We start from the raw sequence: 25,532 nt of genomic DNA on the forward strand, positions 1-25,532 counted from the left end.
TACAAACATAAATACATATATAAATACATACATACATACATATATACATGTATTTACTTATACATACATTTACCCTTACATATACGTATATTTAAATACAGTCTACGAAATATTTGTGCGTACATTCTTTTTCATTACATTTCATAACATGTGTTTAAAAGATGAAAAAAAAAATTATGAACATGCAAGGAATAACTTTAATTTGAAAATTAAAAAAAAAAAAAAAAAAAAAGAGAACAGTGAACATGTATTGACGAATGAGGATCAAGTGAACAAAAAAGGAATACAAAAAAAAAAAAAAAATATATATATATTTTTTTTTTTATCATTTTACATGACATATACACGTACGTATATGCAAATTAATATTCACGAAATTGCAATTACAAACAAGAAAAACGAAACGGCATTCTAAGGGAGAGAAACCAAGCGATTTACGTAGCAAAAGAGATAAGGAAGCGATCTCGAAATAATTAGGAAGAAAAATCAAAAAACAAAAAAAAAAAAAAAAGAGGACAAAAAGGAACAGAAATAAAAAGGGAAAAACGGAAAACAAAAGAATAACTAAAAGATGTTACATTTACCATATGAGCAACCGTTTACGAATGGGGAAACAATTCTAAATCATTTTAGCTACACCTTTAATTGAACGAATACCTTACATAAGTTGATTATTAACAAGGTCAGCTCGACATACATCATTAAGCACAATGTACAAAGGGAACACAAATATATATATATATATATATAAATATTCATATGCATATGTATACGCATATACTTATATATAGCCATCACGTTTTTTTGCATGTACAAATTGCCCGTCGGTTTTAAGCATAAAGGTCAAAGTACATTTTTAGGTTTATATATTTTTATTTTTATCACTGCTTTTTTATTTAATTATTTATATTATATTTCCTCTTTTTTATTTATTATTATTATTATTTTTTTTTTTTTGTTGTTGTACTTGGAAAAAGATGAATATTAGCAAATGAAGTCACGTTTGCGATTTCTTACCGTTAGTGAGTGAACATGTTATCAGATTATCATACTCACCTTATATGTAAAAAAATATATTACACGTACATATTCATATTTTGTACATATATTCCTACTGTATGTATATATTCGATTATATGTATATATTTGCGTTGTATGTATATATTCGATTATATGTATATATTTGCGTTGTATGTATATATTCGCATTGTATATATATATTTCTTTTATATGTATACTTGTGCTTACGTGTGTGTATAATACACCCCTGTACATATCCACATATAACACGCATATATATACACACGTACGTACATATATATATATATATATAGATAGATAGATAGATAGATAGATAGATAGATAGATAGATAGATAGATCGCTCCCCGAACGAGCTCCTTGCTTGGCGAAATGCTAAAAAGGAAGGAAGACGAAGCAGGGGAAGAGAACGGGGATTATTTTTTCTCTTTTTATGAGAAAAAAAAAAAAAAAAAAAAAAAAAAAAAAAAAAAAAAAAAAAAAGTAAAAATAGAAAAAACAGAAAAAACTGAAAAAACTGAAAAAACAGAAAAAACTGAAAAAACAGAAAAAACAGAAAAAACTGAAAAAAAGATAAAAAAAGATAAAAAGGAAAAAATAATTCCAAAATCGCACCACTCAGTCAGTACAGATAATTCATGTGAGTCAGGAAAGAGTTACTACTCCTGTTGTTACGAAAATTCGAAAAAATTTTTAAAAAATATAACCATATGTAAAAAATGTATATTTAACTATTTCGAGTTTAAAATTATTACAAATATTATTTACATGAGACATGGTGCCAGGACACCTAAAAAGAAAATTCGAAATATTTGGCCGTTCAAGGAAGGAAAGGGGGATTTGACTTTTCTAGGTTTTCAACAGTCAGTAAGGATTGGTAAGTACTTGAGAAAATATTATTATAGTTTGAAAAAATTAAACGAAAAGTATAATAACAAATGTAGTAGTAAGACATACCGTAGTAAAAATAATCAGTGTTCGGGAAAATGGAATGGAAAACACAAAAACGTGGAATCATCAAAGATTTCAGCAGTAAATTTAAGTAAAGGCATGCATAATAATGATAGTGATGATGGTAATGATGAGGGGAATTTTTCAATATCAAGTGGGAATACCATAAAAAAGGGCTTTTTTCTAAATAATGGAAAGAAGAAAAAAAAAAGGAAAAGGAATTGTAAGGCGTTGATATATAGAAAAACCCTTTGTGATTTAAATAAAAATATATGCTGTAAAAATGTTAGCAGAGGGAATGCGCAGAGTGAAGAAGTTAAACTTAACTGTCCTTTTAAAAAATGGGAAAAAAAAAATAAAAAGAAAAAAAGAAAAGATGGTCGTGATGGTGATGCTAAAGAAGGAAGGGCAGAGAGTGCGAAGCGCTCCGATACACATGTGCATAAGGGATGTGCAAATTATCGGGGTATTAAAAAAAATATAATAATAAATAACATGAACGATGTAATGCTTGAAAGATTAAATTTCTTTTATAAACATATCTTAATAGAGAATAATATTCTTGACGATTCCGTAGAAGAAAAAAAAAAAATATTTTTAAATATTATGAGTGATTTATATAATAGTAGAAAGAATTTCCTGAAAAAGAAAGTAGAAAAATATAATATAGAAAAGGAAAAAAAAAAATATGAAAAAATCATTAAAATGATAAATAGATATCTCTGTATTAAAACTACTAATAGTGAGAGATGTAAATTAACAGCATATGCAATTATTTGTGGAATTCTAGGAATTAGTGAGAAAATGTTTTTCTTTTTATTCTTGTTGTCTTTTGATAACGATTATTATAATTCTGAACAATGTTATATCCCGAAGGATAGAAGAGTTTCTCGTAACGATAGAAACGTATTTCAGAAGGGGGATAAGAAGGGTACACCGTCTTCTTCTCCTCTTGATTGTACTCCTTTCCAGCGCAGTTACACAATAACTAGTAACAGTATATCCTACAGGAAGAGAAACGATCGATGTGTCGGTGAGTATGACGATTACCTATATAAAAGTGGGAAAACGTTGTCCCCTTATAAGAATCATCGTATGAACAGTCTGAATAAATTTCCTAATTCTCTATGTGATTTTAGCTGCGATTATGGATGCGATTATGGATGCAATTATGGATGCAATTATGGATGCGATTATGGATGCGATTATGGATGCGATTATGGATGCAATTATGGATGCAATTATGGATGCAATTATGGATGCGATTATGGATGCGATTATGGATGCAATTATGGATGCAATTATGGATGCAATTATGGATGCAATTATGGATGCAATTATGGATGCAATTATGGATACGATTCTAGATTCTATCCTATGTACAATTATTACATAAAAAACATATTTCAAAAAGTTATGTATGCGGGTAATTGTATCCCAAGTAATACTTCGCACACGTCGAACTCTATTAATTGCTTAGACTATTGTAAAAGTAATCATGATTCTATTATTAACAGTACGACTGAAAAAGTAAAATTACGGCACAGTACTAATGTGAACAGAAGGTATTGCCATCATAACCATCAGGAACATATATTAATTGAAAAAAAAAATTGTATTAACACGCATGATTTATGGGTAGGAGAGTGTGGAAGTAAGCAGAATCATAAGCAGAAGCAGGTGCTTAACATTAATGAACAGGAAGTTATTTGTCATAGTGAAAAGTGGGCACGTCCTAATAACACAGCTAATCCTAATTGTGTGTATAAAAATAAATTTACAACAAATAATGAATGTACAACTCCGTATTTTAACCATTCCATTTTAGAAGAAAATGAAAATGTGCATACGAACAAACCGATAAAGAATAACCACACGGAGTGGTATGAACAAATATATGAGTGGAACGACTCCCCTTTGGAAGAGAATAATCTGAATAATTATTTGAAATTACCAAGCTATAGCGATAACGTGAATACGAATGTAGCCTTTTTAAAGAAGGTGGAACAAATAAGACGGAAAAATTTGACAGGTGGAAATTTTCAAAAAATAAAGACCAATTATTGTACGTGTAACAGCTTAATATATAACATGAATATATTTTTTCAGTACTTTATGAACAGAAAATACAGTGAGCAATATATTTACAATAAAATAATTAAAACAAAAAAGAGAAATGAAAAGAAGTTAGACAAGTCGTACATTTACAATGTATTTCAGACCTATCTCCAGTATTTATTGATCCATTTTAGTAGCTTCATACTTGATAGTACTAGCGGAAATAACTACGCAGATGCGTTTTGCTCAGAAAGGGGAATGAACTATTTAGAGCCCGATATACGTGGGAGTAAAGTATTTCCAAAAAATTATTTCAACAGTTTTTACGAAACTGTGTGCAAGGGGAAGAATAAGATGAGGATCCAGGACCAATGTTCGGAAAATATAAAGAGGAATGATATCCATCTTTGTTACAATAACTTTGATGATGTTTCATATGTGACCACTTCAAATGACTCCTGTGAAGGAAGCGGTAATTGTGAGTGCGGTAAGGAATGCATCCAAAACTGTTGGTGTAAGTCCAAGTCTTACCGAAGCTGCAGGAGACCAACCAGTGCTAATAAGTGCGAAAGATGGCAAAACGCACGGATAAATGGTGTGAAGGACGACAAGTTAACTAATTTCGATGAGCTATCGAGCAGTGAGTACAATAAGATGATAGCGAAGTATATTTACCTAGTTAATATTTTTAATTTTATAATTTCGTATATAGATGTCCTTTTTGAATTTTTCAAAAATGTGTACATTTTGTGCTCCGTTGTAAATGTAGCTGGGAGAAACACACTTATGCATAAAACACTTAAAGCGAAAAATCATTATATTAAAAAATTAAAAAATTATATTTTCAATAATTCATATATATATAAATTACTAAATAATTATTATAAAGAAGAGATTTCAATAGTTCATTATATTACGAAATGGAACAGGAGTTATATGGACAGATCAGAGATTTTATTAAACGATACATGGTCAAATGATGTATCAGCAGACGATATGAATGATAATAATAATAATAATAATAGAATTTTATCTATGTTGAAAAAACATAATTCTTCTGTGTACAAATTAAAAAAAAAATTAAACAAGTCTATAATATTAAAAGATCTAAAAAAATTAAATTATTGTTCTTTTGATACGAACTATTTAAATAAGGTAAATTATGAACATGGAATATTTTTTTATGATGAAAAGGCGAAAAATTTGGAATTTCGCCTTTTAAACAACAAAGGGGAGACCATTAAAGGTATTAGAAGTATTAATAATATGAAAAGCATTAACAGTGTAAGGAATATTAATAATGTGAAAAGCGTTAATAGTATTAAAGGTAATAAACGCATTAAAAGCATGAGTAATATTAAAATCATTAAGCAGTTTATCAGTTCGTATGACGCTTATATTTATCACGATATTAATCTTTTTTTGGACATCAACAAGGCATATAAAAATTTATCTTCAAAAAGTAGTTTAACAGAGGAGGAAAATGCAACTACATCCGAAGTGGCATATAATTGTTTGAGCAGTATGTTTTTTTTAAATTCTATCCCTACTGTTAATGTAGAGATGGGGAATAAAGACAAATTATTTTTAACTGCGCATTATAATTGTTCAAATGAAGAAACAAAGAGTACGAATGACAAATGCGAGTGCAATCATTATGAAGGACAAGATAATGAAAAAAACATTTTACAAGAAAGTAATGTTTATTTATCAAGTGGAAAATCTAATGGTGATTTAGGATATACAGAATTAAAAAAGGATCAAAGTGCTAAAAGGAATAGTAAAATTATGCAGTTCGTTGAAGACGATGATAAACAAGAATATATCTGCAACACAGTCATACAACATAATAGTGCTACTATGGATGAGAAAAAAGAATTCAATACAAAATTAGGGGGGAGGGCTGCTAACCATTGTGTAGGGATATTACACAGGGAGAGAACAGATGAGATGGAAAATTTTGAAGATGGAGATAAAAACAAGTTAAACGATTTAATGAAGAGTAAGCGATATAGGAAATGTGAACGTATTAAATGGAGTGAATGCTTGGAGTTATGCAAACAGATTAGAGGAGCACGTGGTCTTAGTCCTGCTCCTCCTGTACAGGAAGAAGAGAAGAGGAGGAGACGTCCTATTTGCAAATGTGACAAGGAAGAAATTATGAACAGTTCAGCAAATGATATAGACTATAATAGCGATGAGAATACCAAAAGAAATCTTCATTATTATAAGGAAAGCAAGTGCACAGATATAACTAAAAAAGAAGAGAAAAATAAGGTGAAAATGTTTTATAAAAAAATATACGATTGTTATAAATTAATGTGTAAGCTTGAGTACAGTAATAAATATTTGTCATGGTTGTGCAGTGGTATGTCCTTAATTGATGTGGCTATTAATTTTATGATAAATGTGAGATTGTTTGAAAAATTTCAAATTGAACATGGATGCTGGAAAAATGGTAAAACGAGAATAATAAAGAACAAGAACGACAATCGTAACAGAAGCAGCAGTAGAAGCAGCAGTAGCAGTAGTAGTAGTAGTAGTAGAAGAAGTAACAAGACGTTTATTCCTAAAATTATGCTCTATCTGACTCACCAGTCGTCCATGTTATCCTTTCAGTCGTGTGTGGGTATAAAAAAAGACTACATGAAAATTCCCCCCTTCGCGGGATTTATATCCCTCGAGTTGATTCACATTAAAAAAAAAAAAAAAAAAAAAAAAAAAAAAAAAAAAAAAAGAAGAAATGAAAGAAGAAATGAAAGAAGAAAAGAAAGAAAGAAAAGAAAGAAAGAAAAAAAAAAAAAAAAAAACCCATCACAACAACAAATTGATAACTACGACACAAGTGATAATAGCTGTCTTGATGATCAGTCGTGTTGTAGTAAATATGAAAGGAGGAGTATCCTAAAATCTGAAAGAAATACGTATTTTTCCTCCTCCGAGTTTAAGAATGCTTACAGAAATGGCATTCATAATTTTGTGTATAAGTATGATATGGCAAATATATTTTGTTGTAAGGAAGATTGTATGTGGAAGGTCAAGCAGAAGGATGCTCAGAAAAAGTCAAAGGAAAAATGTGCGGAAAATTCGTCAAATCGTGAAGAAGGCAAGAAAAATAGTAAAGAGCAAGAAGAGAAAGAAAAAAATATATCAGAAAAAAGAAACAAAGGAATGTACAATGAAAAGTATGAAAATTTTCTGCCAAAATGTGCAAATAAAGTACAGGATTTTAAAAATTTATTTTTTTTATTATGTTATAAAGATAATAATATAGATGACCTCATTGAGCTGTACAACATTTGTTTAAGTGAAAAACATACACACATAAAAAGTACTCAACTAAATGATGAAGAATTAAAAAAAAGGAAAAGGAAGAGACATTTTTACGGTTATTTTATTAAATTTACTTTTAATAATTATTTTCCCTTAAATTTGAAAAAAAAAAAAAAAAAGCTCAAAAAAAATATTTTAATATATGTACAGCGAAAACAGTTTTTGATGTATATAAAAGTAAAAAATTGGTAGAGAATAATATATGTTATTCGTCTTTAATAAATAGGAGTTCAAAAAAAGGCAATTACTCAAATAATGCGTTCACTTCGAAAAATTATAACTGCATAAATTCGAATGGGCGCATTAATGGTACCTACTTGAGGAGAACTAATATCATGAAAAAGCTAAACATGAATTACTTGAATTTTAATTGCAAATATGATAAGTACATGCATTATGTGTATAACAGTAGTAATGTAAAATACGGAAAAATGTATCATAAACTTAACAGAAAGAGCAATAAGAAATTTAGAACAAAACAAAGTACTGATCTTAATAATAGATTGTTAGATAAGTGCAAACAGACACAACATGACTGTTGTTTGTCGTCCAGTGAAGAAAGGATGCAAAGGGGGGGAGGGGTTTGGTTCCGCAGTAAAAAGTTGAAATCTGCAAAGGATATGGAAAAGGAAAAAGACCACGTGGAGGGTCATCAGGAAAAACAGTTACTACAGCTAAACTGGAAGCAGCGAGAGGGGGGGGAAGATACGGACAAACATGATTATTTGAATGATGCTAATATTGAAAGCTTCAAGAAAGAAAGGAAAAAGAATTATACAAATAACATGAAAATGGGTTATATCTTTGGGTCCTCCAAAAAAAACATTTCATCAAAAATATTTAAAAATTTTAGAACATACAATAGTGGTAATAAAAAAAAAAAAAAAAAAAAAAATTCGTACAAAGGATGGTGTGAAAGTGAAATAAGAAATTATCATAATGAAAACATGATTTGTTTAGATTGCCTCATCAGCTATTTAAAAAAAATGCTCAGGATTTACGAAGACCCTGAAGTGTTATAGCATTGGTGGTGGTGGTGATGGGGGTACACTCTACACACAGGTGGACCTACACACATGGGAAAACACACATAAGAGTGTATATCTATGCTCACGTATGAGCTATATTGGATTGAAACCTGTATGCATTCCTTCCGTTCAGAGCAATTTGGTGTGCTCCTCAACATAACTAATTATTTGTTTAAAAATGCACCATCTTAATATTAATAGTACGGATGAGCAAAAGCGCTCCTGTCGCATTAACCCGATCATGATCTTTTTGATTGTTGGTATATTCCTCACACTTGGCTGAAGTGCCATTTGGCGAGTGGATAAATTAAAAAAAAAAAAAAAAAAAAAAAAAAAAGAATGTGAGAAAAGAAGAAAAATACGAAACTACAAAGAACGAAATACATTATTAACAAAGATAGTCATTATAATATACTGTAACATAATAGCGGTGTTGTGTGTGCGCTTTTGAAGAACAAAAAAAAAGGAATGGGGGAAAACGGATTAGCAGAAAAGGTAAGGAAAAAGGTTTCAAACGAGATGTGAAAAAAAGGGGTGTTTTGTCAAACATAGGGAAAGAACATTACAGTTTTCTTAGTATTACTAATACTATATCTACATTAAATAAGTGAACGTGTTTTTCGTTGTGCACTTCGTATCGGTGTGAATATTTTTCTAAAAAGTTCGTAAGAAACTCAAAAACATTTTGGTGAGTCGAGGAGGATTGTATCATATTAGTATGTTGGGGGAAATAATTTAAAATGAAATTATTATAAAATATGTTTAGTGATTCAAAATGAAGGGATGATATATCAAAGGAAGGACCAGCGAAATTTAGTAAAGTGAAAAGGATAAAAATATTTCTTTTGACAAGTTTATTCGCTAATGAGTGATGATTATGAGGATTATGGTGCTGGTCATATGTACAGTGCATTTTCAACAATATTTGAATCAACGTTTTAACCTTTGAGCAAACTCTCTTTTGACTTTCAATGTCTACGTAGTCGAGGAAGCTGACAAAATTTAAAAGATATGTTGATATGTTTGAAGCATATATAACTTCCATTATTGGCATTTTTAAAAAATGGGAATACAGGATGTGCGGTTTGAGTCGTTTGAAGGGTTTTCCCTGATGGTGCAATTTGTCGTTATAGCTTTCATCCGTTTTGTTTAAAATGTACTCCTCGAAGTAATTATTGGCTTCTTTAAAATAGTCCAGAAATATAATAGTATTAAAAAACTTTAACTGGTATTCCGTTTTAACTGAGCTCTTTTGAGTAAAAATGTTTTCAATGTATTTTTTTGACAATACTTGAATAATATTCACATATCGCAATTTACAATTTTTTAAGGAGATAAGTATATCTATAATATTTCTACTTGTTAATTCTATTTCATGTTGCATTTTATTTTTCATTTTATTAATATATAGTATGCACAAGAGTTTCTGTAGTAGTTTTGTCAGTTTGTTTTTCAAGTGTTCTTCGTCGTAACTTCCACGTTCGTTGCTACGGTGTGTACCGCTGTAACTACTGCTGCAATTGCCGCTATATGTATCATCACTCTTATGAAGTTGAACATTTTTCATTAGCTCCGCTCCGTTCTTTTGGACCCTATGCTCATCGTTTGTTTCCGTATTGCTCCTTTTAAATGTACAGTTGATGTGATCCATGTGAGATGACGAAGCTGATATAATGGGTGGTAGTTCACTTTTTGTGTGCCTTATACATTCCATTAGATAATGCGCGTGCTCTTTTTTTAAATCATAAACATTGTCGGCATACTTTGGTTTTTCGTCCTTTTTTTTTGTATTATGTACATGCAATATATTTCTTTCTTTTTCCTTTACATCCGTTTTTTCATTTTTTTTTGTTTTATTTGAATACTTATTAATCGTGTATAAAAAGCTAGCTGCATTATTTATGAGCATGACCAATTTATTTTCAATTAAATTTTTTTCACATTCTTTTTTATTGCATTTTGTGAAATTATTAAGATAGGACAATACGAAATAGTTAAAGCGCTTATAAGTGAGAGATAATTTTTCGTATTTCTCAAAATAAACATGTAAAACTTCTTTAAAAAAATTGAAATTATTTATGTAATTTTTGTCGTTTAATATTATTTTGCTTGACAGCTCTACGATTGCTCTAACGATTAAACTGTTTATGCCCATTCGGTGTAACCTGCCCCGTGGATCACTAAGCACATCGTCATTAGGGGCATTATTCCGATGTACATCACCATCAACGGATGCATTGCTGCTATTAATGCTGCTACAAATGCTACTGCTATTGCTGCTACAAATGCTACTGCTATTGCTGCTACAAATGCTGCTGCTATTGCCGCTACAAATGCTACTGCTATTGCTGCTACAAATGCTACTGCTATTTCCGCTACAAATGCTGCTGCTATTGCTGCTACTGTTGCCCCCATGGATGCCAACCCCTTTACTGTTCATCACATCCGTATCAGCTGTCTCTTCAAATATTCGCCTCATTATATAAAATACATATGGCATTTCCCATTGCTGCAAATTTGTGCTCAATAATTTGTAGTACATGTAGTAGACTTCATGACGAAACATTTTAGCCTTTAACAAGCACGAGATTATAAAAAAAAAATTTTCTCCATTTAATTTATTTCTTTTATATTTGATCATGTTGTTTAACAAGTTAAGTAATACTCCTCCTTTTACGGCTTCATTATATGGGTAATTGGAATACACACTTTCGTAAGTCATAAAGTACACATTAAGGGAGTATTTCATCAACGGAAAAAATGGCATATTCATACTATTCATATTGCTACTACAAACAGTTGAAGGAAATTCTAATTTTGTGTTTTTTATCTTTGGCTGTGTATTTAAAAAGCTCGTATTATATTCGAGTACTAAATTTTTTTTTAACTGCACCCAGTTTTGAAAAAATAAAATATGTATAATTCTGTTCAAATATTTTTTTACAAATATATTCATGATATCTGATAATGTGCTATGTTCAACATACTGTCTCATGGAGTGGAAAATGTTGTCATCTTCGACCCTGTTAGAATGGACTACTAACTGGTGCATGTTCGATAGAACCTTTTTCCCTTTTCCCCCAATTTGCGTATTTTTAAAATGGTCAAGTTTAAACAGAGAAAAAATATCATTTTTTCTTTTCACATTTTCTTTTATTTGCATTAACTTGGAAAAAAAATTTAAAAACATGATTACCTCCGTTTCGTTTATAAACAAATGTGAATCCTTTTCCTCTAAATAGGCAAAGCAGTTCTTTAGGAGGGATAAATTTATCCCCCTGCAGTTGTAGTAATACAAATGTAAGTTGAGAAATAACAAAATGTGATAATGCGCTAGGTTCTTGTATCCTTTTTTCGGTATACAAAACTTTCTTTCAATGTGCTTCAAATATTTTGTGATAGGTATATCTAACACACTGTTCTCATTAAACGAAAGGAATATTTTGTTTATTTTGTGTAAATAGTGGAGCATTGTTATTAGTTTGCTTAGTTCAACGTCTTCTTTTTCTTTATATGGAATCAATATACAGAGTGATACATTCTGCACCAGGTTAAGTATATTAACTAGAGTCTTAATTTCTGAGTTGTTATTTAGAAATGGATCAACTTGCTTTACCTTTATGCTACATGTAAATAATTTATGCAATTTATGCAATTTTCCAAAATGTAACTCATACGAATTCTCCTTTGAATATGTTGATATCTGACTGTACATACCTCTCACTAGGTTAATCATCATGTTCACATGCAGGTTGTTATACTGTATATGTATGATTTTATAGGAATCGTTCAAAAAGGTAAGAAGCACATTAAAAATATTCCTAAACTTTGTTAACTCATTTAATAATGTTGATATGTTTACATATATAGACACAAAGCTGTTCAAGTCGTTTTGTGAATTCAAAGTACATCCATTTTGAAAATTTGAAATGTAGTTACTCATGTGAAAGATCATATGGATGAACGCATCCGTTACACACTTTTCTGCATCCTTTGAAAATTCAAAATTCAATGATATAAAGTTTTCAATTTTTAAAATTTTTATAACATGAATTATATGAGAAAAGTACCACAAATTAAGGTAATCCTTTTCTCCTTTTACACATTTCCCTTTCGCTTCGTTCGGAGTAGTATAGCACGAATTGTCGTTTACTTTATCACTTGTTTGTGGATACTTGCCGTTTGTTTGATGCTCCCTATGTATTTCCATTCCGTGTGTGTCCACTTCATCATTATTATTTTGAATTCTGTTTTTTCTTATCTTCTCATTGAGATCTTTTAAAATACAGTACAATATATAGTAGTTCGTTTTTGTATGTATAAACAGAGATGAAGTCCTTTTCCCCCCCATTTTTTTCTTTTCCACAGTATGGAATACGTTTAAACTGGCTGATAAAAAGGACAAAGCTATTATGGGATTTATTTCAAACTGTGTAATGTTCTTTGCTAGAAGAGAAATGTTGTACATAATCTTTTCATTCGTAATATATGTAGGATGGTTGGACAAAAAAACAATATAGCTGTTTAAGTAAACAAAAGTTTGCTCCTCATTGTAGCATCTATCATATTTTATAAGCTTATTTTGAGCTGCTTTTTTTGGGAAACTGTCACTATATAAAATGATTCTTTTTTTCTTACTAACAAGATTTGAATCTGCCGAAAATTTGAGTCCATCTTTTTCAAAATAATTTTCTTCCATGGATAGGGAATTTCCACCCACTACGTTATTGTTATAATACTGCTCGATTGAATCGTTCCTGTGGTCATATTTGTGCAGTCTAGTATTTTCCTTTGTACTAGCTATACTATTTTCCTGATTTCGTACTTTATCTATAGTAGATGCTTTTTCTTTTTCCTCATTTCTGCTCTTACTCAACTGTACATCATTATAATACCTATTTCTTTTTGCATAATTGTATTTATTAAAATGCGTAAAAAAGGAAAAATAAAAAATATTTGCAATAAGTTCATTTGTTATCTTATTAGGTTTGTTTTTATGAACATATTTCGACAAACTGCTCAACAAATGATGCACATTTTTTAAGTTATACTGTTTTAAGTGTACATTAATATTATAATGGATGTAATCAAAAATGTTCAGAGTACAATAATCATCATACATATGACTTTTCAAGTTGTTTAAGTAATATTTACGTTTAACTAATATATTATAAAAAGGTAGTAATATATTCTTATTTATGTATATATCTTTGTTTTTCCCGTTGTTATTTATAACTGTTAGAATTTCTAGAACTGTATCATGTAGTTTCCTTGATTTATACGTACATAAAAGGTGCTCTATCTTCCCTTTCGTTTTATTATCTGCTGTTGGAATGGCTCTTAGTTGGGTCTTATCCCCTTCTCCTCTTTTCGTTTCGATGTTGTAATAATTTCCACTTTGTATGTGAACACTGCCAGATGTATATCTGCTTTTACCATTTATATTATAGTGTGCACCTTCATTGTTTTGTTCCTCCCTTTTAACTACACCTTCTATCGCTTTTCCATTTTGAAGACTATCTATATTGGAAAAAATGTGAGCGAACCTTTTCAATACCACGATGGGGTAATTTCTATTTGTTTTATTGTGTCTTACTGTATCACATATTATTAGGTACCAACCATGGTGTTTTACTGTCCTTAACAACCGCATAAAATCTGTGTGTTGTATATCTCTTAACACGCAAGGAGAGGTGTGATGGATGCCTTTCTGGGGTACTATATTTTGGTATGAAGAAGCTTGCCCAGCTGTTCGGCAGAGAATATATATGTAAGTATATGTATGTTTATGTATTTGTATGTATGTAATTGTATGTTTATGTATTTGTATGTATGTAATTGTATGTTTATGTATTTGTATGTATGTAATTGTATGTTTATGTATATGTATATATATTTATATATGTACAGATATGTAGTACTCCATGTGCTTATACGCTTTTGCTATACTTCGAAGAATGTTTTACCACGTTGTACTAATTCGCGAATTCGTGCATTTTTTGAAAAAAAAAAAGGATTCACAACCATAATACAGTTTCGCCACCTTGAAGTATAGAATTATCTTTTTTTCTTTTTTCTCTTTTTTCTTTTTTAAAATTATTCTTTGTGCATATATAATTTCACCATATATATGCATTGAAGAATAATTTTTTTTTTTAAAAAAAAAAAAAAAAAAAAAGCGAAAGCAAATTAAAGAAGTACATATATTCAAAAATGAAAAAATACAAATTATTTTGTTGACAAATTTGTGAGAAAAGATTAAAATATTTAAAAATTTTCTTTTCGCAGGAGGTTAAAAATTAAAAAAAAAAAAAAATAAAAAATCCCCATGTAATCTATTAAATAAAAAAAAATGAGAGGGATTAACTTTCTAACATTTGTGGGATCATAAATTAGTTGTGTTATTAAGCTAGTAAATAAATACAAAAAAAGAGAAGAAAACAAATACGTATATAGCTATAAGTACAAGTATGATTATTTATGTATATATATAGTTATATGTAGTCATACGTACATATATTTACTTATAATGTAATAAGTACATTCTCATATGCGTATGAGAGCCCCAAGTTTAGTGAGGATAAATCAAACATGAAATAGAAGTTACATTCACAAATAGAGTAGCATAAATAAACAGTATATGTAAGAAAGAGGAGGTAAGCGCTCTAATTGATATCTGGTGTGAAGGGAGCGAAAAACGGATATTCTCCCCCCCCCCCCTTCACAAAAAAGAATAATAATAATAAATAAAATAAAAAAAAATAAAAAAAAATAAAAAGAATAATAATAATAATAAATAAAATAAAAAAAATAGCAATCATATTTTCCCTATTGGAGCAATTGATTCGCCTTTTTTCACGATGGAGGGTACCCTTTCCGAAGGAGAAGAAAACAAACAAAGCAACAAAAACAGAAAGTATAGAAAGGAAAAGCCATGGGATAATGAAAATATTGATCACTGGAAAGTGGATAAGTTCATTAGAGAAGATAATAAACATCATTTTTTAGAGGAGTCAAGTTTTAAGGTATTATTTCCCAAATATCGAGAAAAATACTTACAACAATTTAGCACAGATATAAAAAGTACATTAAATAAGCATTTCATAAAATTCGAAATAAACTTAGTGGAAGGATATATGTGTGTTAGAACAACAAAAAAAACATATGATCCATATATTATTATTAAAGCAAGAGATATGGTTTCTCTTTTATCTAGGAGTGTTCCATTTAATCAAGCAAAAAGAGTTTTAGAAGATGAAACATTTTGTGATATTATAAAAATTAATGGTTATATAAGAAATAAAAATAAATTTATTAAAAGAAGACAGAGACTGTTAGGCAGTAATGGGACTACACTAAAAGCGTTAGAGATTTTAACCAATTGTTATATTTGTGTTCATGGTAAAACAGTTAGTCTCATAGGGTATTTCAAATCGCTAAAAATTGTTCGAAGGATTGTTATCGATTGTATGAAAAACATACATCCAGTTTATCATATCAAAGAATTAATAGCAAAAAGAGAATTAGAAAAAAATAATCATTTTAAAAATGAAAATTGGGAAAAATTTCTTCCAAATTTTAAAAAAAGAAATGTACAAAGGAAAAAAATTAAACAAAAATTAGACAAAAAAAATGGTAAAAGGAAGTCAGTTTTCCCACCTGATCAACTGCCCAGAAAAATAGACATCCAAATGGAAACTGGTGAATATTTCCTCAATCAGGAGAAGTGGAAAAAAGAGAAAAGGGAAAAAAAGAGTAAAAAGGAAATAACGGATATAATGGATAAAACAAAGCAAGGCTCAAAGGCTTCTAGTTGAGGAAGAGCAAAAACAAAAAAAAAAAAAAAAAAAAAAAAAGGAACGACTGTAACACCATGCTACCATGGTTTACCTTTTTCATAGAAGGAAAAACACAATTTCGAATAATATATATTTTGTTGTTAATTTTTTTTTTTTTTTTTTTTAAATGTATGTATATGTGGAAATATATGAGAAGCGTGAATAACGAAACAAAACAAAACGGGATGAATTTGACAAAAGTGGTGAAGCCATGGAACATCCTATCTATATATAGGTTGAAAACAAGAAGAGATAAGGCGTAAACGCATTCAAATAACCAAGATTGCGTAAACGTAAATACATACAAGCATGCATTTATATGAACAACATGGAGAAATATTTGGGAGAAAAAAGTACGTGTAGTTAATGGACTATCTTTGAGGCTACACCTGTTTCAAGCAGCGCCACGTGTTTATACAAGATATGGGGATATGCATAGAAACCTGACGTAACCTACTTCCATGCTCCCCCGGTTAAATGGTATAACCGGGTTGAATGCATTATATTTGCAGATTATGCCCACATTATTTTTTTTACATTTTGCAAAGTGAACAAATGGGTTTACTCCTTTACTACGAGACTTCCGCGTGGTTATCACATTTGCTTGTCCACATTGCACTTATTTTTATTTTTATTTTTTTTTATTTTTTGGTATATCACTACCCTGCTGTGGATGAGTCATATCTTTGCTACATCACCACAAATGCTGATGAGTGCGTATCCGTGGGACTTTTCTTCTCGAAGGAACAAATTTGTAATTTTGAAAGACGAGAGCATGTTTGCTCCAATGGCCTTTATATGGGACTTAGCTATAAACAGTATATCTGATATTAAGCTTTGATAAAAAAAATCGAAATTTTTTAAATTAATATTTTCCTTTACAATATGAAGAGATATAACACCGAAATATTTCTTTACTATAACGTTTGGAAGTACATTCAAGGGAGTTATAATTGTAGACGAGAATTTCTGTTCAATGAGTGTTTCGAATATATGTTTTTTATTTTCCATGATATAACTTTTTAACTCATTAAATAAAAATAAGCTATCACATAAGTTGTACACATCGAAGGGCTGGCTTGTTACTTTTTCTTCCTTTTTTAGTAATAAGCTAAATTTATTCAATTTGTTCAAATTGTTCAATTTAATTGTTCTTTTTTCCCTTTCTTTTTGCATAGTGTTTTTTGAATAGCCATTATTTGGAATGCTTTTTTTCTTCCTCTTGGTAAATACATTTTTCATTTTATCGGTAAAATTGAAAAGCCTAAGCTTAAAAAATTTGAAAAAGAAAAATTTCCAAAGACTGCTTTTATTTTTTACACGACTCCTACGCGTTTTAATAAAACATAATTGAGCAGACTCAATGTTTGATGATTTTTTTTTGAAATTAATTTTGTCTACATCTAACGGACATAAATTGCAAGAATTTAAAATTAGCTGTGATTTTTCCATATAATAATTTTCCAAATGATTAAAAAAATGTTTTAATAAATTTTCTTGCATCGATTTGTCCATATTTTGTAACTCTAAATTTATTGCGTTATTATTTTTTACCTTTATTAAATGACCAGTTAGCATAATTTCTAATATATCAAATGATATAAAGGAAAAATGTAGTTTTATACTACATATACAGCATGGATATAAATTATGAACAAAAACATAAAATATAAATATATTATACATATCGTTGAAGGCTTTATTAATTTTTTCATACACTACATCCACTTGATCATTGTTTTCACAAAATAAATTTATCCTTTTGATTAAATATATATAACTCTTAGACAAATTATTTAAATAAGTATTCTTGCTTTTATATTTGATTTTTTTTTCCTTTTTCTTTTTCCTCTTCTCTTCCTCATTCATTTCTTTTTTTCTTCCTATATTTCTTTTACACGTATTATCATTTTCACTCGCGTCTTGTATCAGTTTGTTGTTATCGTAGATAAGGGAACTACCTTCGTTTGACATATCCTCCTTTTTTGCCATATCCCGTTTTTTCTCCATTTCACTGCCGTGATCTGCACCAGAATTTTCTTTCCCATTTTGGTTCCAACTTGCATTTCCGTTAATAATATTACAATATGGTGAAGATTTTATAACATCCGTATCATCCATTTCCTCATTTGTTTTAACCAGTTTAGTAACTCTCTCATCTGATAAGTGTTCACTGATTGATAGTATGTTCATACAATTTTCATTTGGGTCTTTAATATCTTTTTGTTCATAAAAAGTTTCAAACCTTATACTAGGCATAATGTCTAATGTGCAGATATAGAAAAAATACTTGGTGTAACTATTCAAATCTTCTTTTCTAATATCACAATCATATGTAAAACTGCGTTCACTTCTGTCATGAATAAATGAATGGTTAAATTTTCCTAACTGTTTATCAAAAAAATTAGAGCTAATGCTTTTTTCTTCATTCGATTTGCTCATACTGATACACTTTTCGAAATTTTGCAAGTATCTTTTATAGTTTTTCATCCTAATATTGCTTCCACAATCTTGACTTTCCTCTTCCGAATCTTCCAAATGATTATGCGCACTGGCTATATTTCTCCTTGCGCCTTCTCTATTCCTGTCATTGGAGGTATCTGTGAGGTGTTCACTAATGCAGTTTGCACTTTTACCGTCTACATTTTCGTTTTCTATAATTTCACTTCCCAACTTTTCACCTCCCACTTTTTCGCTCCCTACCTTCTTGTTGCCTACCCTTTTGCAGTTATCACTCAACTGGCAGTTCGATTCACCGTTCATGGGCATCTTACCATTTGCAGTTCTCGTTTGCCCATTATTTATAAGGTCATTGTTTGTTTTACTTTTGCTGCAATTATTGTGAACGCAAATGGTAGTGCCTTTCATATTTGCAATTTCGTTAGGTTTAATTCCTAGACTACTATTTCCTATTTGATTATGTCCTTTGTTTTGTTGTTCTAACTGCTGTTGATATGCATTATCTTTGTTTGTAACTCCATTATCATATCTTTTATTTACAAGGTAATTCTTTACGTCAAGGTTAAAAATATAATTATATAAAGCAATACTATCTTCATATATATTTAACAGTGTTATATTATCTAGATGATCCTCCACTTCGTATATATATCCTTTATTTTTTATCTTCTTAGCTTTTCTTTTTTCTTTTTTCTTTTTAATTCTTTTCCTTTCTTTAATACCTAACTTAGAGTACTCAACAAGGTTGTTGTTATGTCCACCACCTTTGTTTTTGTAATAGTTCATACTTTTTAAATTATTACTATCAGCATATTCTCCATTTAGTAGTTCTTCTTCTTTAAGATAAATTTCTTTAAGTCTAAAGTAGTTATTGTTTTTTATTTTATTCATACAATTTCTATCAGTAGTTTTTATATTATCATCAACTGAGTATATTTCTTCACAATAGTTGTAAGACTCTTCACCCTTACTATGAACACTATCATTTAATAGTTTACTTTTGTACGTCTTATCATCATCCATTCTGTTATAGTTCTTATCATATATAATATCACCTCTAACAAATATAGGTGATATTAAACTTTTATTTTTGCTAAAAAAAGATCTATAATTTATGTTGTCATATATAATTTTTAACTCTAGAGCACTAATATATTTATTTCTTATATAAAAATTATCCTTATAATTTGATTTTATTAAAAACTTATTTTCAGAATATATTCCGTATGAACACATCCCAGTACCATAGCAATAACCAAATAGATAATTCTGATTAAAACACAATTTTAAATTGTAATCAAAGATGCTGTTAAACCCGCTTACTAACAATTTGCATATTATCTGCTTGTGCAGGTTCAGTTCGAGGAAGGGAAGTATTTCGCTGATCTGTGCAAGAGAAAGAGATAGATATGGGTAAGAGGCATATGGTGAGTGTGTGTGCAAAGAAGGAGGGAGGGGGAACAAACTAATGAACCAACCTCCAGCAAAAGGAGCGTTCCTATTGTTGTCCATGTGTGCACGACGTACGTGCATAATTGCGCACAAGGGTATGAATAACGCACATTTTTACGAAGCACACAATGGAAGCACGCACAGTGGCTGTCTTTATAGTACTTTTTTTCTTATATAAAGCGTATCAAATGCATTTTTTTTGCAGCTCTTTCCTGTGCCCACTCTCAGTCACCTTGTGTCTAGCACTTTCGACGTTCATCTGTTTATATGCATTCAATCGTTCAATAATTCATTTGTTAGTAATTTGTGCATTTCTTTATTATCTGTCTACTTATCTAGAACTTATTTTATTTTATTATTTTTTTTTTTTTTTTTCCTTACTTCCGAGGCCAGGTGTTCACCGTGGTACTTCTTCAAGGGGTAAACAACAAAAGCCGAGATTAAAAAGCCGCTTCGAAAAAAAGAAAAAATAAAATGATATAATCATTGTTTGTACACAGATCCACATATGCACAAGTTAGTAAAAGCAAAGTTTACTTTCCAATGACAGCCAAATTCTGGGGGACGTTAGAGGAGGAGATAAAAATTTTAGGCACTGTTGCTTCGTTACACACCCTGGGGAACAAATGTTTTTAAGCATACACAAATTTGTAAGTGTTTTCGCATATATATATATATATATATATATATATATATGTATGTATGTATACGTATGAGTATGTACCCCTATACAATGCTTGTGCGCGTGTTTGCGAGTTGTCCACTCACCTGCAGATGACCTTGTTGTTTTCAATCTCATCTGAGGAGTAGTGCAAATAAACACAGTTCACATTTTTAGTCGAATTAATAGAATTCCCCCTTAATGTATGATGTTTGTTTTTTTCATTATTTGCAAAAGAAATAATTTTATCATCATGAAAAAAGGAGGGTAATATATTTATGGCTGTCCCATAGCAAAACAGTACAATCACGTCATTGAAAATGTACGAGTCTTCTTTGTATCCTGCAAAAGGGAGTTGTATTGATAATTATAATCTTTACAAGTATAGCGGCATGTATATGTGCATGTATACATGTATGTATATATATATATATATATATATGTACACATGAATTACATACCCAGAACAACATTGCACGATAAAAACTTTGCATTTGACTTGAGCTGAAGAAATACAATGAACATGCATTAGTTTGCGTTTGGAAATTATCATTTCGTTAAAATTGGGCTTCATAAGGATGCAAAAAGGAAACTTCGTGCAGTGGTCCACTAACTAGCACCACACACATCTTTTTCGTTTGATCGTTTACTATTTTTTTTTATTTTCCCTTTTTTTATTTTTTTTATTTTTTTATTTTTTTATTTTTTTTATTTTATTATTTTTTTATTTTTTTTATTTTATTATTTTTTTTATTTTATTATTTTTTTTATTTTTTTCGTTTTTTTATTTTCCTTTTTTTTTTTTTTTTTTTTTTTTTTTACTTCGTCCCCTCCTGATTTTCCAACGAGCCATTCGTCTCTATGTTGCCGGTTCGCCGTTTTGGTGAGTAAAACTCTTAACGGCTTCGTAGTGCTATACAAGTTCCTCTGAAATAAACGAAATTTGCTATGGATCATTATTATGTAGGGGCATTCAAGGCGTATTAGAGTGAACATCGTCATGGTTTGCACACTTGGGGTCACCTATGTTTACCTACCTTAAAATTATTGTTGTTATACTTTCACAACGCTGCATTCCCATTAAAGCGAAAAAACTTTAACTTTACCTCGAAGTTGTACTTTATTATTATTTTTGAGTAATTAAGGGTATCCTCAAGTAAGTAAAAATTACCTGGTCAACCGCCGAAATGTGTTGATTGATGATTCTTTAACATCGGGCTTATTTTCTTCTGGGTTTTTACAAAATTTTGTATTTTATTTTACTGATAGTTTTATCTGAGAAATATCTGGAAAGTTGTTGGTCCAATTTTTTTATTTCTTTTAGAATTATTTTTTTTTTTATATTGTTATTTTCATAAATGTTAATATAATTTAGTGTTGTCTATTTTGAAATTTTATTTTTTTAAATTCCTAATTTCCACGTACTATTCCTATGTTCCGTGTATTGCAAAAATTCGTTTTATAAAAAAGAATAAGTGAAAAGAAAAAATATCTCTATTTCTGCTCTATGTGAAATTTTTAATGGTGAATCAAAATGAATCGAATCAACTTGAATGATTTGACAAAATTGCAAAAAAAATACACAAATAAAAGCAGATACCAAACAAATAATGCAAAATAAAAGAAACTCACAAATAAAAGCAGAAGCTAAACAAATAATGGAGAAGCTAAACAAATAATGTAGAAGCTAAACAAATAATGTAGAAGCTAAACAAATAATGTAGAAGTTAAACAAATAATGTAGAAGCTAAACAAATAATGTAGAAGCTAAACAAATAATGTAGAAGCTAAACAAATAATGCAGAAGCTAAACAAATAATGCAGAAGCTAAACAAATAATGCAGAAGGAAAAAAACACACAGACGGAATGAAGACACGAAATGAAAGAAATAAAATTAATACAAATGAAAAATTGTTACTTGTTAGTCGTACTCCCTTCCAAATTTAGGTGCTCTTGGTAACCTAAAATTGCATTACCACCTAACAATTTAGCCTGCATGCAGAAGAGGTAAAAAAAAAAAAAAATAATAAATAATAATAAAATAAAAAAATGCATTATTTATTATACTTCAATAATATTAAAGAAGCACGTTGCAACAACGAAACAGACGATTCTCCGTGAACACATTTAGAGCTACATGCACATTTGTGGATAACCTTCTTTCCTATTATTTTTCTAGTTTGCATGAAAGCGTTTTGTATAACGTCACATCTTGCTTCGTTAGAATTTCTACAAATAAAAATAAATTAAACGGAAAGAAAGAATAATAATACAACCGGCATGGACGACATGTATGTATGTATTTTTTTTTTTTTTTTTTTTTGCTCTTTCTGTTAATTTTATTCCTCGAACCTATTTGATCTAATTAAATCTTTCCAATCGTATTCGGGGTCGTTAACTATTTTAAGTTCGTGCTATATAGAAATGCAAATTTTTCCATTATTTTTTTTTTTTTTACACATTTAAACTGTTAACTTATGTAGAAGAATATAGTTACGTATATGTAAATGCCTATATATTAGTATGCATTAAAGCGTTTATGTATACGCATGAATAAATACACATATGTGGATATATATATATATATGGACATATGTATAGATATACATAAACATGTACACATATGTTTATATGACTATCCTAATTTTACCGCAAAGTTTATTATTTGCTCAATATGGTATGGAGAATTATTTGGAAAGGACGTAGTACCTAGAAGCAGAACATCTAAAAAGAAAAAAAATAAAGAAAATAAAGTACACATTAGGGAATATCAAAATAATAAAAGGAGTTAGTAATATGTACACATCCGTTATATTTCTTTACCTGCACTATTATCGTTGTAAGGATTTTTCTCCTCGAAAAATTCCCATTTTATGCTGCAGTATAGTTCTCCTAATATTTAACATATATAAATAAATAAGTATATAAATATATGTATTTATGTATATTAGGCGGGTAAAAATTTGAGTATAAACTATATGACCATTGAAGGAGAGAATGTGTAGATATACGTGAATGCGTGTCTATGTGAATATGCATGTATTATGTGCGCACATATATATATATATATATATGTACGAACGTATGTATATATGCACACATAAATTTATATTTGTCAGCTTTTATATATATATATATATATATATATATATATATATATGTGTAAACCTCGCAGCCCAGCCAAGGAGTCGTACAAAGGAAACCATCCTTCTAGTTTTAAGTTATCATGAAAGTAAAAAAAGCTAAAATCGATTTGAATGTACCCACTGATTATATTTTCAACATCATCTATCTGTGAATAAAAATAAAAATATTGAGTTGGGGTGCGTTTTATATTCATTTGGAATATGTATTTTCGGTATCTTAAGATCCTTATCTTCCTGCATGCGGGAATATATTTATTTGTTTATTTGTATATTTTTTTTTTTTTTTCTATCATTTTTCGCTTCTATCTTTTTTCTAATAAAATATACCGTTATTTTAAGAGGGCACGTTTGTAGTTCGGAGTCATCTGCTATTTCTAAGCGAAATGATAAGTTGAGATCATTTCTATTTCTATTAATATCTGCATATATGGTAAAATATTGTGCATGGGTACTACAAAATAGATTGGGGGTATACGTATATATATGTATGTATGTATGTATGCATGTATGTATGTATGTATGTATGTACGCATGTATGTATGTATGTATGCATGTATGTATGTATGTATGCATGTATGTATGTATGCATGTATGTAACTATTTATGCAAAAGATGCACACGATATTGTTTTTATATCACTTATATATCTTTTTATTTAAAAAAAAAAATACAAAATTGAAATATACTCACGGAATTTTTTTCTTTGTTTTGTTTCTCCTAATGTGACCTAAAATTGAAAAGTTGGTATATGTGTATTTTTCCGTGTGAAAGGGAATTTTCCCTCAAGCTGTTTGTTTTTGGCACTGTTTTTTTGCCTTTTATTGTTTCATTTTTCTCTCATCGTTAATCTCTTTACATTATTCTCTTTTAATTTTTCTCTTTACATTATTCTCTTTTAATTTTTCTCTTTTCATTATTCACTCTTTATTTTTCTCTTTTCATTATTCACTCTTTATTTTTCTCTTTTCATTGTTCTATTTCCATTATTTTCTTTCCATTTTTCGTTTATAACTTCAATATATTTAAAGGAATCTATTTCACATTTCTCAAAGGTGTTAAAATCTCGTATGCCCGATATCCTCACTTTAACAATGCATGGCATTTTTTGCATGTATCATATTTTATATACTTTTGTTTTAAATGTAAGAAAATAACGTAAAAGGAAAAAGAGGGACACAAAAGTTATATAATAAATGCAGATAAAAGAAAAAACAATAAAAAGGCGCTAAGTTGTACTCACAAAAACAAATGTATGATAGTATTTTTAATTAAAAATATTATCCTGTGTTAAACTGTATATTGTGGAAAAAAAAAAAAAAAAAAAAAATTCAATAAAACAATGAAGGAACTATGTGTAATACACATTTGTAACTGAAAATGAAAAAAAAAAAAAAAAAAAAAAAAAAAAAAAGTTAATCCGAGAAGTAAAGTGGAGGATGAATGAGTACCGAACAAATGAGTAGAGAACAAATGAATAGGGGTCACGTGAAAAGCGCCCAAGTGAATAGTGTATGATGAAACCAGTTGAGGAATAAACTAGAAGGATGTGTATCGAATTTTAAGGA

General features: G+C 29.4%; 4 protein-coding genes across 4 annotated transcripts; 2 read left to right on the forward strand and 2 right to left on the reverse strand.

Annotated features, from left to right (window-relative positions):
* Positions 1-1,411: 1,411 nt before the first annotated feature.
* On the forward strand, positions 1,412-8,403 carry MKS88_001175 (uncharacterized protein; the record flags this gene model as incomplete). Its single annotated transcript, XM_067219836.1, has 2 exons — positions 1,412-7,436; positions 7,532-8,403. The coding sequence occupies 2 exons, from the start codon at positions 1,412-1,414 to the stop codon at positions 8,401-8,403; spliced, it is 6,897 nt and encodes a 2,298-aa protein (XP_067075103.1).
* A 568-nt stretch (positions 8,404-8,971) lies between these two features.
* On the reverse strand, positions 8,972-14,062 carry MKS88_001176 (uncharacterized protein; the record flags this gene model as incomplete). Its single annotated transcript, XM_067219837.1, has 1 exon — positions 8,972-14,062. The coding sequence occupies one exon, from the start codon at positions 14,060-14,062 to the stop codon at positions 8,972-8,974; it is 5,091 nt and encodes a 1,696-aa protein (XP_067075104.1).
* A 1,207-nt stretch (positions 14,063-15,269) lies between these two features.
* MKS88_001177 (KRR1 small subunit processome component) lies at positions 15,270-16,226 on the forward strand (the record flags this gene model as incomplete). Its single annotated transcript, XM_067219838.1, has 1 exon — positions 15,270-16,226. One exon carries the CDS (start codon positions 15,270-15,272, stop codon positions 16,224-16,226), a length of 957 nt encoding a protein of 318 aa, XP_067075105.1.
* A 699-nt stretch (positions 16,227-16,925) lies between these two features.
* On the reverse strand, positions 16,926-25,069 carry MKS88_001178 (uncharacterized protein; the record flags this gene model as incomplete). Its single annotated transcript, XM_067219840.1, has 15 exons — positions 16,926-20,093; positions 20,541-20,610; positions 20,697-20,774; positions 20,928-21,162; positions 21,282-21,324; positions 21,643-21,766; positions 22,740-22,813; positions 22,978-23,050; positions 23,174-23,235; positions 23,472-23,545; positions 23,645-23,713; positions 23,990-24,113; positions 24,295-24,386; positions 24,658-24,694; positions 24,980-25,069. 15 exons carry the CDS (start codon positions 25,067-25,069, stop codon positions 16,926-16,928), a joined length of 4,413 nt encoding a protein of 1,470 aa, XP_067075106.1.
* Between the last annotated feature and the right edge of the window lie 463 nt (positions 25,070-25,532).

The sequence above is a fragment of the Plasmodium brasilianum genome, chromosome 4, assembly GCF_023973825.1.
Source record: "Plasmodium brasilianum strain Bolivian I chromosome 4, whole genome shotgun sequence".
NCBI lineage: Eukaryota > Apicomplexa > Aconoidasida > Haemosporida > Plasmodiidae > Plasmodium > Plasmodium brasilianum.